We start from the raw sequence: 13,606 nt of genomic DNA, 5'->3' as shown, positions 1-13,606 counted from the left end.
GTCACCTGTGCGCTTTTTATTTTTTTGCTATAACCAAAAAAAGACTGAAAATTATGAAAAAAAATGATAGTTTTTACTTTCGGCTATAAAGAATATATAGTAAATTCAAAGTTAGTCATAAATTTCGGCCAAAATGTATTCTGCTACATGTTTTAGGTAAATAAAGTCCCAATAAGTGTATATTGATTGCTTTTTGTGAAAGTTATAGAGTCTACAAACTATGGTATAGATACTGCAATTTACATCAATTTTTGCTGTACAGCGCTGCACTAGTTTAACTGATAATTGCGCGGTCATGCAATACTGTACAGAAATTACATTTATGTCCTTTATTCACACAAACTTTCGGTGGTATTTGATCACTTGTGCGCTTTTTAATTTTTGCGCTATAAACAAAAAAAGACTGAAAATTTTGAAAAAAAACCCAAAATGATATTTTCTGTCATAAAAAATATCCAAAAAAACCCTCAAATTTCATCATACATTTAGGCCAAAATGTATTCTGCTACACTTTTTTGGTAAAAAAAATCCCAATAAGTGTATATTGATTGCTTTGTGTGAAAGTTACATCATCTGCAAACTATGGTATAGATAATGGAATTTACACAGCTTTTACTTTCTGACTGCCCATCACATTTCTTTAGTTGCTAAAATACCAGGACATTACAAACACCTCCAAATGACCCCTTTTTGGAAAGTAGACCCTAAGCTATCTGCTGAGAGTGATATTGAGTCCATGGTAGATTTTGTTTTCCCACAACTGTTTTAAAAATGACAAAAACTTTTTTTTTTTACACAAAGTTTTCACTTAAATGATATATTGCTCACACAAGCCATGAGTATATGTGGAGTTACACCCCAAAATACATTCTGCTACTTCCACCGAGTATGGGGATACCACATGTGTGAGACTGTTTGGGAGCCTAGCCACATACAGGCGCCTGAAATCCAATGACCACTTTGAAAGCCTGAAGGTGCGCAACTTCCTCATTTCACTTCTTCACTACCTATCACGGTTTCAGCCCTGAAATGCCAGGATAGCACCAACCCCCCCCAAATGACCCCTTTTTGGAAAGTAGACACCCCAAGGAATTTAAAAACAGGCATGGTGAGTAGTTTGCAGATCTCATTGTTTCTCACAAGGTTTTGAAATATAAAAAAAGAAAAGAAAATATATGTTTTTGTTTTCTTTCTTCATTTTCCAAAAACTTGTGGCAACAAACGAGATCTTCAAAATACTCACCATGCTTCTTATCAAATTCCTTGGGGTGTCTTTCCAAAAAGGGGTCATTTGGGGGGGTTGGAGCTATCCTGGCATTTCAGGGCCTCCAAAACTGTGACAGGTAGTCAGGAAGTGTATTGAGGAAATAAAGCCCTTTAAAAGCCTGAAGGTGCTTATTGGATTTTGGGGTCCTGTACTTGGCTTGACTGCCAAAACGCCTCTCATATGTGGTATCCCCATACTTGGGAGAAGTAGCAGAATGTAGTTTGGGGAGTAATTCCACATATACCCATGGCATGTGTGAGCAAGAAATCATTTAGGTGACAATTTTGTGTAAAAAAAAAAATAATTTATTTTGTCATTTTCCAAAAACTTGTGGTAAAAAAATTAAATTCTTCTATTGACTCAACATGTCTTTCAGCAAATAGTTTGGGGTGTCCACTTTCCAAAAAGGGGTCAGTTTGGGAGGGTGGGGACATTTTATGCCCAGCATTAGAAATTTATGCCACACATCACTCACTCTTCTAACCACCTGAAGACTAAGCCTTTTCTGACACTTTTTTGAAAAATCTGTATTTTTTGCTAGGAAATTACTTTAAACCCCCAAACATTTTATATTTTTTTAAAGCAGCCACCCTGGTGAATAAAATGCATGCTGCAATTTTTTATGTCACATAGTACTCGCACAGCGATTTTTCAAACGCAATGTTTTTTTTAAAATACACTTTTTTTAGTTTTAATGCACAAAAATACAATATATTAGCCAATTATTTGGTAAAATATAAAAGATGATGGTATGCTGAGTAAATAGATACCAAACATAACATGCTTTAAAACTGCGCATGCCCCATGCAATGACAACAAACTGCATACATTTTTAATATTCATAGGCAATGCTTTAAAAGCCTTTACAAGCTACCATTTTAGATTTACAGAGGAGGTCGAGTGCTAGAATTACTGCCCTTGATCTGATGTTCGTGTCGATAGCTGACATGCATGGTACAACCGCTGTTTACATACTGGCACGTGCGCGCGAAGGGCGAGGGTGCTTTTCTTTTTTTTTAATGTTAATTTGATTTTTTTAATTATTTTTACACTATTTTTTTTATCACTTTTAATGCTATCAAGGAATGCAAATATCCCCTATAACTTCAATGGGCATTGTCATATATTCTTTTTTGAGAAATCTGGGGTCTGTCAGACTTATCTGGGGTTTATTTACTGAAGCTGGAGAGTGCAAAATCAGGCTCACTTCTGCCTAGAAACCAATCAGCTTCCAGGTTTTATTGTCAAAGCTTAATTGAACAAACTGAAGTTAGAAGCTGATTGGCTACCATGCACAGCTGCACCAGATTTTGAGTGCTCCAGTTTTAGTAAATCCCCCCTATATCTCTCCTCTGCCCTTACATTATCTAATCTCACCAAGATCGGTGTGATCAGATGCTTTCCCAATTTAAAAATGGCACTGTTTATATCCTGCGAAACTGAAGTGATGAAATGATCGTAGCTTTCAATTTCTTAGACTATAGAGATGATTGGCACCATTCCGGTCTCCATCAGCTCTACGGTCAGCTGGCAGAAACACCGGCTGCATTCTTAGGTTCCCCCAATGGCACGGAACTGGCCAAACAGCTTCAAAAAATCAAGGGGAATATTTAAATTTGCTGTTTCCACCTGATTTCTGGGTTGGGCAGTGAATGGGGGAAGTATGAGTGCTGCAGAATTTGTGAGCTACCAATCGGGATTTGCAAGCAAATCAAGAAGGATACTAGGGGCCTGTGTGCGAATCCTTGGTGGCTGCGGGACTCGCCACCGCCCCAGCTTGTACTGCACTTATGGGACTGCACTGCTGGTATGTGAAAGACCAGGATGTACTAGGCCACTGGTGCTCACCAGTTCACCAAAAGATAGAGCGGCACTAGTACTGGCACTCTGCTGCATATGAGAGTTATCATGTGGTTGTAACATCTCAGCAACTGGGAACGGGGTCGGGTACGCCTGATCTTAGCAGGGACCTCTGCTCCATCATCTGAGCTATCTGTCAGGGTGACACTGCTTTCATATTCTGAGGCTGATTGTGTCAGTGAGTCTTCCCCTTCGCTCTCACCTGACATACTCAGAATCCTGTAGACCTCTTCACTAGAGTACCTTTCCATTGACATTTTGGCCACTAAATTTATAGGTACCTAGTGCGACTCACGGCAAAAAGAGGACCTGGCTGTCAGTACCAAAAAATTTACCGGCAAGTGCTAACAGAGATCAGGCCAGATTCTGTGAACACTGCAGTTTTGTGTGCAATGTATCAAGTGACAGTGACCTACTGATACTGCACTTGCTGGGGGAGAAGAGGTAGGGGGGGGGGTAGGTGTAGGGGCTAAATGCAGGTGCTGGCAGGTGTCTATACTATACTAGCAATGGAGGTTTATTGTGTATGTGAGCATGTTCCTTGTAATCAAGGGGTTAATTGTGATTACTGGTTTACTGGCAGGCAATCTGACGCTATCTGGGAGGGGCACTAACTGACGCTAATGCTATCTGAAGTAGCCAGCGACACTAATACAGTAATCAGCAAAAAAATCTGTACATTATACTAATGACACTGGTGACAGGGCAGTTAAAGGGTTAACTGGGGGGGGCGATCAAGGGGTTAAATGTGTCCTAACGTGTTCTCACTGTGCAAGTGTGCTGTTTTACTCATTGTGTCTTGATAATTCTCTCTCTGGGACGCCATGTGACCAGAAAAAGAAGATGTCATCATTTCATGTACCTGTGTAACTGTAAATACAGGTACAGGAAGATCCCTGATCTGACAGGGATCGATCATCCAACTTAGGCCTACTATCACTGGCCTAAATCGGATGATTGATCTCTCAGGGATCAAATCATGGTACCCGGAGGTCGGCGACCGTGAAAACCGTGGAAGTGCAAATCATGTATATATACGTGATTTTGCGCACCCGTGCCGCTCTGTAGCAGTATTTCTACTGTAGGGAAGAGGTTAAACATGTCCATTAAAAAAAAATTTAAAAATCAAGTTTCATCATAAATTTAGGCCAAAATGTATTCTGCTACATGTCTGCTAAAAAAATCCCAATACGTGTAAATTAATTGGTTTACGTGAAAGTTATAGCGTTTACAAATGGCGGTATAGATACTGGAATTTTTTTTTACTAATAATGAGTGATCAGCGACTTATAGCAGGACTGCGGCAAGCATTCACACACTGGGGGGGACTGACTTGGTGTCACTGACATCCCCAGTGACACCAATACAGTGATCAGTGCTAAAAAAAAAAGCACTGATACTGTACTAATATCACTGGGCAGGAAGGGGTTAACATGAGGGGTGATCAAAGGGTTGACTGTGTGCTGGGAGTGTTTTACTAGGGGGCTGTGTCAGTGTGCTTCACTGTAAGCACACTGCTCTGGATGGCTGTGCTGTGCATCCAGAGCACTGTGCCCAACCGACATGGAGGAGGACTATTAGTAAACAAAGCAGCCCTCCTCCCCATCAGTGATTTTCGGTAATCACCGGGCACCGACGGGTAATCACTGTGCGGGACCTGGTGATTTACAGCCGTGGCGTGTGCGCCCCCTACCCGGAAATGCAAAATCATGTATATATATATGTGATTTTGCGCACCGTGCCGCCCTGTAGCAGTATTTCTGCTATAGGACGGCGCATAAGAGGTTAAAAGAGGTATAGACTTCAGAGAGAGAGATATCATTTTACCCCTGTACAAATCATTAGTGAGACCTCATCTGGATTATGCATGTCAATTTTGGGCACCAATCCACAATAAGAACATTGGGGAACTGGAGAAAGTAAAGAGAAGAGCAACCAAACTGATAAGAGGCATGAAGGAGCTCAGCTATGAGGAAAGATTAGAGGAACTGAATTTATTCTCTCTTGAGAAGAGGAGATTAAGGGGGGATATGATCAACATGTATAAATACATCATTGGTTCATACAGTGTGTGGTGTAGAGCTATTCACCCTGAGGTCATCACAGAGGACAAGGGGGAACTCTTTACGTCTGGAGGAGAAGACATTTAATCTCCAAATACAGAAAGGTATCTGCACAGTAAGAGTTGTGGAAATGTGGAACCAACTCCCTCAAGATTTGGTTCTGGCCAGCTCAGTGGATTGCTTTAAAAAAGGCCTGGATTCTTTCTTGAATACACAGAATATAACTGGATACTAACATTTATAGGTAAAGTTGATCCAGGGAATATCTGATTGCCTCTCGGGGGATCAGGAAGGAATTTTTTCCCCTGCATGAGCAAATTTGATCATGCTTTGCTGGGTTTTTTGCCTTCCTCTGGATCAACTGTGGGTATAGGATTATAACTTTTTTTTTGGTTGAACTGGATGGACTTTTGTCTTTTTTCAGCAAGACTAACTATGTATATACTTACCTGCTGTGTGCAGTGGTTTTGCACAGAGCAGCCTGGATCCTCCTTTTCTCAGGTCCCCCTCAAGCTGTCCTGGCCCCTCCCTCCTGATGAGTGCCCCACAGCAAGCAACTTGCTATGGGGACACCCTCTGCTCCATGTGTCCATTCACACACAGAGCTGTGGCTTAGTCCCAGCCCCTCTCTCTTCTCATTGGCTCACTAGCTGTGATTGACAGCAGTGGGAGTCAATGGCTCCTGCTTCTGTCTCAGCCAATGAGAAGAGGGAGTCTGGGGATAGCCGAGATTCTAGTGCACATCGCTGGATTGAGAGGTGAATTATGTGAGTGTTAGGGGGGTTGGGGATGCTGCACACAGGTCTTTTACCTTCATGCATTGAATGCATGAAGGTAAAAGACCTTGAGCCTTTCGAACCACGATAAGTAAATTATTAAGGGGCATAACCAGAAATCACAGGGATCCATAGAAAAATATGGGCCCCACAACAGAAAAAACATTATTTTACAGGGCTCTATATGCCACAGGAGGTGAGAGGGACTGAAAAGAATGCGGCAGTAATAATGAGGTAAATACAGATTTGTGTTTCCATCATCAGGTATAAAACAAGGCAGTGTAAAATAGGAAATGTGTAGCATGCCAAACAGAGTAAACCAGTGTTCAGAAAGGATTTTACAGCTGAGTGTTGTGTGGAATATAAATGTAGTACCCTCCTAGTTTAGTTAGGGGGAGCTAGACTCCAATGGTTAGACAGGGGTTGAGCAGCAGCTCAGGTGTAATAGCCAGGGAGGGCTCAAATTGTGGTCAGGGCTTTAAGGCCCTGCAGGCCAGCCCCTCTGGAATTTCCCCCTGCTCTAGGGCTTTTGGAGGATAGCTCTAGAGGCAGTGGGTGGATCTGAGGAGTGGCTGGATGCACCCTTGAGGGATCCTAGCCAATCCCCAAAAAGAGGTTGGCAAGGGGCTGGACATCCTTAAAAGTGTTGGAGCTTGCTCAGTGGCAGGAGAGTTGGAGGGAGAATTCAGGTGGAAGTTGTGAGGCTGAGAGCAGGAGGCTACGAGGAGGCCAAGTGTATTGGGGCCTACCTGCAGGCCTGGAGCTGGAAAGGAGGGAAACTCAGAGCTCACTGGCCCCCTGAGAGAGGACCACCTGTATGACAGGAAAGGAGCCGCGCAGCTGATAGGCCTGGTAGCAGCTACCAACCCACAAGCAGTACAGGAGAGGATCAGAGCAGCCACCAACCCACAAGTGTTACAGGAGAGGATCTGAGTGAGTACGCCTACATCCCCTGAGCGGATAGGGGAAGGTGCACTCTGGTGGAAAACCAGATTAGCTATCTACCAGTGTTCATTTTTTTAAAGTGGCAGTAACTGGATCCCCTGTTCAGGGACACCTCCAGATTGCTGGGTGAAGAAGAGATATTCATGTAGGGTCTGGGATGGTATACATAATTAAGCGGTGCAGACAAGGGTACGTAAAGCATGGTATACAGAATGAGGTGATGGGGAAAGGGAACATACAGCAGAGTATATGGAAGTAGGCATTGCAGAATAGGCAACATACAGCATGGAATACAGAGTAAGGTACTGCAGAATAAGGAAAGTATAGCATGGTTTATGGAAGGATGTGCTGTGGAATAGTGGAAATTCAGCCTGGCAGACATTATGAGGCTTTGTAAAACAGGAAACATACAATATTACAAATGGAATAGGGTGGTAAGGCATAGGGAGTGTACAGCATTGCAGGTGATATGATGGGTTGCAGAATAAGCAATGTACATGGCAATTGAAATGCATGGCACAGCAAAGGGAATGTACATCAGAGTGAGACGGTGAAGACTATTTTCAAAGCATCTTGGCTTATGTCTGCTGCTGCGTCTCAGGATGGCCAGATCTCCATTCGTAGTAGGGGAAGGGGGGGTCGGAACCCCAGGAATGAGATAAGAAGTATCAGGTGGAAGATCTCATTTTCTGCCAGTCACACTGGACTGCTGGACCCCATTCATACCTCTACCAGTGTGGCATCTGCACAAGATACAACACCCAACACACAGGGGTGTATTTGCTGTGAGGCAAAAATGGCGTTTGTCTAGGGTGACACTTTTCAGGGGGGGTGGTGTCAGTGGGAGGAATGCTTTCCCATCATTGGTGTCAGTGGGACTAATAGTGCCCCTTCATTAGTGTCAGTGTGGGAGGAATACTGACTCCCACTGACACCAATGATTGGACAGTATTCCTCCCACTGACACCAGTGATGGTGCACTATTCCTCCCACTGATACCTATGATGGGCACTATTTCTCCCACTGATACCAATGATGGGGCACTGTTCCTCCCACTGATACCAATGATGGGGCACTGTTCCTCCCACTGACACCAGTGATGGGGCACTATTCCTTCTACTGACACCAATGATGGGGCACTATTCCTCCAAATGACACCGATAATGCAATTAAATAAGAGGTAGAGCTCTAATAGGAAGAGGTGGAGCCTAAAGAGGAAGTGTGGAGTTTACAGATGAAGGGGTGAATCTTAAACAGGAAGTGGTGGGACAAATTTAGATAGGGGGGTGCCCAATTTTTGTCTAGCCTAGCGCAGCACAAAACCAAAATACACCACTGCCAACACAAGATATAATACCCAACTACTCATCCAATTACTGCTGTCATTTGTAAACACAAAAGCCTGCAGAGGAAGTCTTCCATGATTCTTACCCCTCTGTCAGAATACAGTAGCTCAGGAGTCATTCCCCCAACTACATCGAATGTGTGGATGGGGGAATCGGGTCAGTTTTTTCTTTATGTTCAATCTGCCGATTGAACTAAAAAAACTGACCCATCTTTGGACAGCTTAAAGGATAGGTTCACCTTTTAAAACATGTCACACCTGTATTTAGGACATAATATTTAACATGTTCCAGCATCTCCCCCCACCTGACATTGCTCCCTCAACCCACTGTTTGTGGGTGCAATACATTGCAGGCTTCTGTGTAAAAAAAAAATAAACTTTTTTTACCTGCAAAAGTATGTGCATTTATTATGTTTAAGTTAAAGGTAAATTTAGCCTTTAACTATATCCAGCCAAAGCTTTTGTTTTTAAAAAGAACCCTTATCAACTTTTTGTTGCTGTCTGTGTTCCTGTTGCAGATTTCCCCTTATTTCCTTGTGTTGAAACTGTAGGCACCCAGGCAATAAATAGGGGCTATTTTTGTAACAAAGTCCTGGGTAGCAGTAACAATGTGATAGGAATTCTAATCCTTATCTGTTTTATTTAAGATTAAAAAATGTTTATTCTGGACATACACCTTAAAAAGGTTTCTTTTTAAATTCCACTTAACAGATTCTTAATATTATACATATAAATACTCATATATCATATGTAGATTGTATGAAGAATAGAATAAAGAATGTAAAAAATACTGAAATAAGTATGACTAACAAACCTATCTTGTTGAAATTTACCATTATGCATTATGCCCTTACCAATATGAAATGTTCTTCATGGTTATTTTGATATTACTTGAATTTTTCAGGGCTATGCTGGCAAAGTACCATCCTGCTATATAAGTATGCAAAATATTTTGTAATGTGTTTTTTACATATGTTTTGTTTAAGGTGTTGGTCCCCAAGACAAAACATCACTGTCAACTGGTAAGAAGAGTGTGTAGTTTCCATGCTTCTCAATATTTTAATATTACTAGCCCTGGGTGTCCAATAATAAACAGAGGTATTTTGGGATTAGGTGGTACATTAAGAGGTATATAAAGCAGTAATATGGGTGGAGTGCACAACGATGATCAGTCACAGTGGATAGCAATCAGGCCCTCCCAAAGGCCATATATAGAAAAAAGAAAATTGGATTGCTGCACATAAAAAACTTTTATTGTTGAAAAATCACCATACAAAAGGGTGATCCAAAAAAATGAACAAAGCCATACATAATAGTGTTCTACATTAAGAGGTATGTGTAGTCGCAATCACTAAATCACCTACTCATGTAAGCCTTAATATATTAAGGTTATTTCAAAAGTCATTTTAATATTCTTCCATTTTCATTTCAAAATAACACTGAATGATTCTGCCATAAAGACCTTTTTCCAAGCAGTTCTGGTTTTAGGTTGCAATGCTCTGTGCCAACACACATTGCACATGCACAACACAACACATCTTGTTCTTTGGTATAAAAGGAGATAAACCCTATCTCAGCAGCCCTACTATATGCAGATTTTTTTGGATGATTGTATTATAATTGTGGTTTCATGCATAATTTTCTTATATTTTTACAATTTTTATGCTATAATTTATATTTGATGATATTGCCAAAAGTATTGGGACACCTGCCTTTACACGCCCATGAACTTCAATAGCATCCCAGTCTTAGTCCGCAGGGTTCATTATTGAGTTGGCCCACCCTTTGCAGCTATAACAGCTTCAACTCTTCTGGGAAGGCTGTCCACAGACAGAGAACCTTGATTCGTCACTCCAGAGAACATGTCTACACTGCTCTACAGTCCAGTGGCGGTGTGCTTTACGCCACTGCATCCTACGCTTTTCATTGGACTTAGTGATGTAAGGCTTGGATGCAGCTGTTCAGCCATGGAAACCAATTTCATGAAGTTCTCTACGCACTGTTGTGCTAATCTGAAGGCCACATGAAGTTTGGAGGTCTTTAGTTATTGACTCTGTAAACAGTTGGCAACTTCTGCGCAGCATGCACTGACCTTACTCTGTCATTTTATGTGGCCTACCACTTTGTGGATGAGTTGCTGTTTCTCCCAATTGCTTGCACTTTATTATAATACCAGTAACAGTCGACCGTGAAATAATTACTAGCAAGGAAATTGACTTATTGTACAGGTGGCAACCTATCACAGTACCACGCTTGAATTCACTGAGCTCCTGAGAGCGACCCATTCTTTCACAAATGTTTGTAGAAGCAGTCTGCATGTCAAGGTGCTTGCTTTTATACACCTGTGGCCATGGAGGTGATTGGAACACCTGAATCCAATGATTTGGAGGGGTGTCCCAATACTTTTGGGAATATAGTGTATATAGTAATTTTTTGGTTTCACTGTCCTAGCGTGGGTAGGCTTTGTATTTTTTGCACATGCATAGTCCAGCCATGTGAACTATGCATGGGATTCTTGTTGTTGTTAATGTTGTTCTTTTTTCTATCCTTTAAATGACTCCACCATTTCCCTTTACTATGCGAGCTACATCGTTTTTGCAGAAAAAAATTCCCAATTGCATCCAGAGGCATTGTATTCATCTGGATGGCTGGCGGCCGCCATGTTAGTCAGGTTGAAAAAAAGACCAATAATTACACTTCCATCTAGTTCAAACCAATCTGTTTGGACCAGCCTTGGGAATTTTTACAAGAAGTGGTAAGTATGCAGAGTAGGAGCTAGACAATGCCTGGACATTTTTCTGCAAAGGCTATGTGGCATTATGTAGAACCACACACTGGAGAACTCAGGCTGAAGATAGGGGGTATTGAAAGCATTTGAAGGACAGTTTGTTTCTACCTAATTGGAGACTCCCTACCCCTCCTTCTCTCTCTGTCTGACATGCCACTATCAACAATTTGCCTATATATAAACTAACATATAGAGTAGAAACTGCCCAAAGACAGTCAATAAGTTTTGGAGTGCTTGGATTGACATGCATGGCCAATAACTGCTGTTTGGAAACTGATTGGTTATGAACTTAGAACCCCTACACCCCCCCCCCCATCTGCCTACCCTATGGCATACTCAACTCGTTCTCTTTCTGTGCCCCCCCCCCTTTCTTTTCCACTTCCCCTTCCTCTTTGGATCTTCCTAAATGTACTAAGAGTGAAGCTGTCCTTTAAAGAGAACCACGTTCAGCCCAAACCTCCAGGAAGCTGTTACATGATAGCAAGCAACCAGCCCAATAGGTTATGTGGTCATATTATGTGCGTTATGATACCAGCATCCTCACCCTTTGTTATATGCAGCTGTGTGTCTGTAGGGCAGGGAATTCGCTGCATGTAGCTGAATGGGCCAGCATGTGACAGCTTCCAGTGGGTTCATCCCATACCTTAGTTCATCACTAGTCACAGGCTTTGGTTTCCTTCTACAGCAGCCTTTTGCAACCTTTTCGGCACAGAGGAACCCTTGCAATAACTTTCTGGTCTCAGTGAACCTCTGATAAAAAAATACTATATCTACAAGTCATGATACATTAGTGTGATGGTCAGTGGGAAGAATTGTCCCCTTACACTTAGCTAAAAATATCAATGGTGTCAGTAGGAACTTATCTGAGAGGCAGAAATTGCTCATTGCTCAAGGAACCCCTAGCAACCTCTGGAGAAATCCTGATCTTCAGCCTCAACTCTATCAAGTAAATAATGTTCTATCCAATGCATCTTAATGTTCTGAATAACTTATGGTTTCTTATTAATTAGGCATTATGCCAGGTTATTGGGGGTTTAGAGGACAACCAAGCTTTTGATATGGTAGCTCCCATATTTCTACATTCAAAAGTTTTCTCTAAAGTTTAACCTGTCCATTCTTCGGAAAACTATCAGGTTCATTTTACAAGATAGAATATACTGTATGCAGGCTGTACTTGATAAGTAAATTAAATCTTAAACTGATCAAACTCATTTCAAGCTCATCATACAGTCTCTGTCTAGTTCCCTTTAGATCTAATGTGAGGGTCTACCTTAATCTGTATCCAGTAAGGGAGGCCTTCGGGCTACATGGATTTTGGTAGATATAAAAAAGATTGTATAATCATTTGTAGCCAGTTTTTAGAAAAGGCTGTACATGCTGTCTTCCATTTGCCAGCCCCTACTTGACAGCAATTGGGCCTGACAATGGGCTGTCCATGCATTGAGCAGTGCATTATGGGGAGATGTGTCCGTGTACCAGGAAGTACTGGGTGTTTCTTTGGTGATGTGGTGGTACACATTGACTGTGGTACTGACTGTGTTGTGTGTCTGTGCCTTTTCCCATTATTAACAACAAAGTCAAGAGTGGCTCTTTATTATTAATTTTTTTTTACTCTTCACTGTGTGTAAGCATTCTGCAGAAAAGTGGGAGGTGAAATTAAATATGGGATTGCCTTTAATTATTGTGTCTATTTTACTGTTGATGCTTTTGGTTTTAGATGACTACCAGTGCACTGGCAACCTTGAACAAGACTTCACTGAGCTCTGTAGCCGTTTGGGCTATACAGAATTTCCCAGAGTTTTGAACAGACCGCGACTGCCCAGTACACCGACATCTGAGAAAACTACCTTTGGTGAGTTCTGATTTTACCCAGCAGGATCTATGCAGAGGGAAGTGCAGCAGAATGGTTTCTCCTGTTCAGCAAGCAGCTGTGGGCTGAACATTGGAATGCAGTGAGTCAGTGCAAAACAGCTGACTATTTAGAGGAACAATAAATGTGTACTGAGCTGTTCAGCTCTCATATTTGCCAGTTTGGCCTTGTTCATAGGTGTACATAAGCATATGCCCATGTGAGGGCCATGTGTTGCCCACACAGGGATGCATAGATGCATCCTCATGCAGAAAATCCCATTCATGTCAGTTGGGATGCAGCCGCTGCACGGACACAGCCACTGCTTCTAATTTGACAGCCATGTGAGTGTGGGTGCAAAGCCCTGTTCACAGACAGTATGTGCTTAAGTATGTCTGTGTGAACAAAGCCTTAGGGTTAGTAAACACATGAATCAGACTCAGAAGTCAAAGTAGTGTTAATTTAAAGTATTTTAAGGCATAAACATGTGTTTAAGATGCAGTGGTCTCCCTGAGACCTTTTTTTCAGACAGGTTGGACAGTGAAGATAGGAGTTTTAGTACTGGCATAACAAGCCACTGTAGGCAGGCACACTATGTAGACAAGAATGATCAGAGATGGCTGTGGACAAATCATGAAACAGATCATTAGTGTGGCTATAGAGAGAGTAAGTCTGGATAAGGAGCCAAGTGTCTGCAATACAGGGTTTACATT

At 41.8% G+C, this 13,606-nt stretch overlaps 1 protein-coding gene across 5 annotated transcripts in view; it reads left to right on the top strand.

The window, feature by feature from the left end:
• Nucleotides 1-13,606, top strand: part of LRRC71 (leucine rich repeat containing 71) — a 138,665-nt gene that overhangs the window by 44,174 nt on the left and 80,885 nt on the right. For 3 of the 5 annotated variants that reach the window (XM_089693030.1, XM_089693028.1, XM_089693027.1), the window contains 2 exons: nucleotides 9,243-9,278; nucleotides 12,762-12,896. In XM_089693030.1, the coding sequence (XP_089549156.1) occupies nucleotides 9,243-9,278; nucleotides 12,762-12,896 (171 nt within the window). The remainder of the gene's footprint in view (nucleotides 1-9,242; nucleotides 9,279-12,761; nucleotides 12,897-13,606) is intronic. The other 2 variants (XM_089693032.1, XM_089693029.1) reach the window with 1 other exon arrangement.

The sequence above is a fragment of the Staurois parvus genome, unplaced genomic scaffold (assembly GCF_062004578.1).
Source record: "Staurois parvus isolate SC_StPar_1 unplaced genomic scaffold, SC_StPar_1.0 ptg000610l, whole genome shotgun sequence".
Taxonomy (NCBI): Eukaryota; Metazoa; Chordata; class Amphibia; order Anura; family Ranidae; genus Staurois; species Staurois parvus.
The sequence above is the reverse complement of the archived record's forward strand: the minus strand, read 5'-3'. Positions and strand labels throughout refer to the sequence as shown.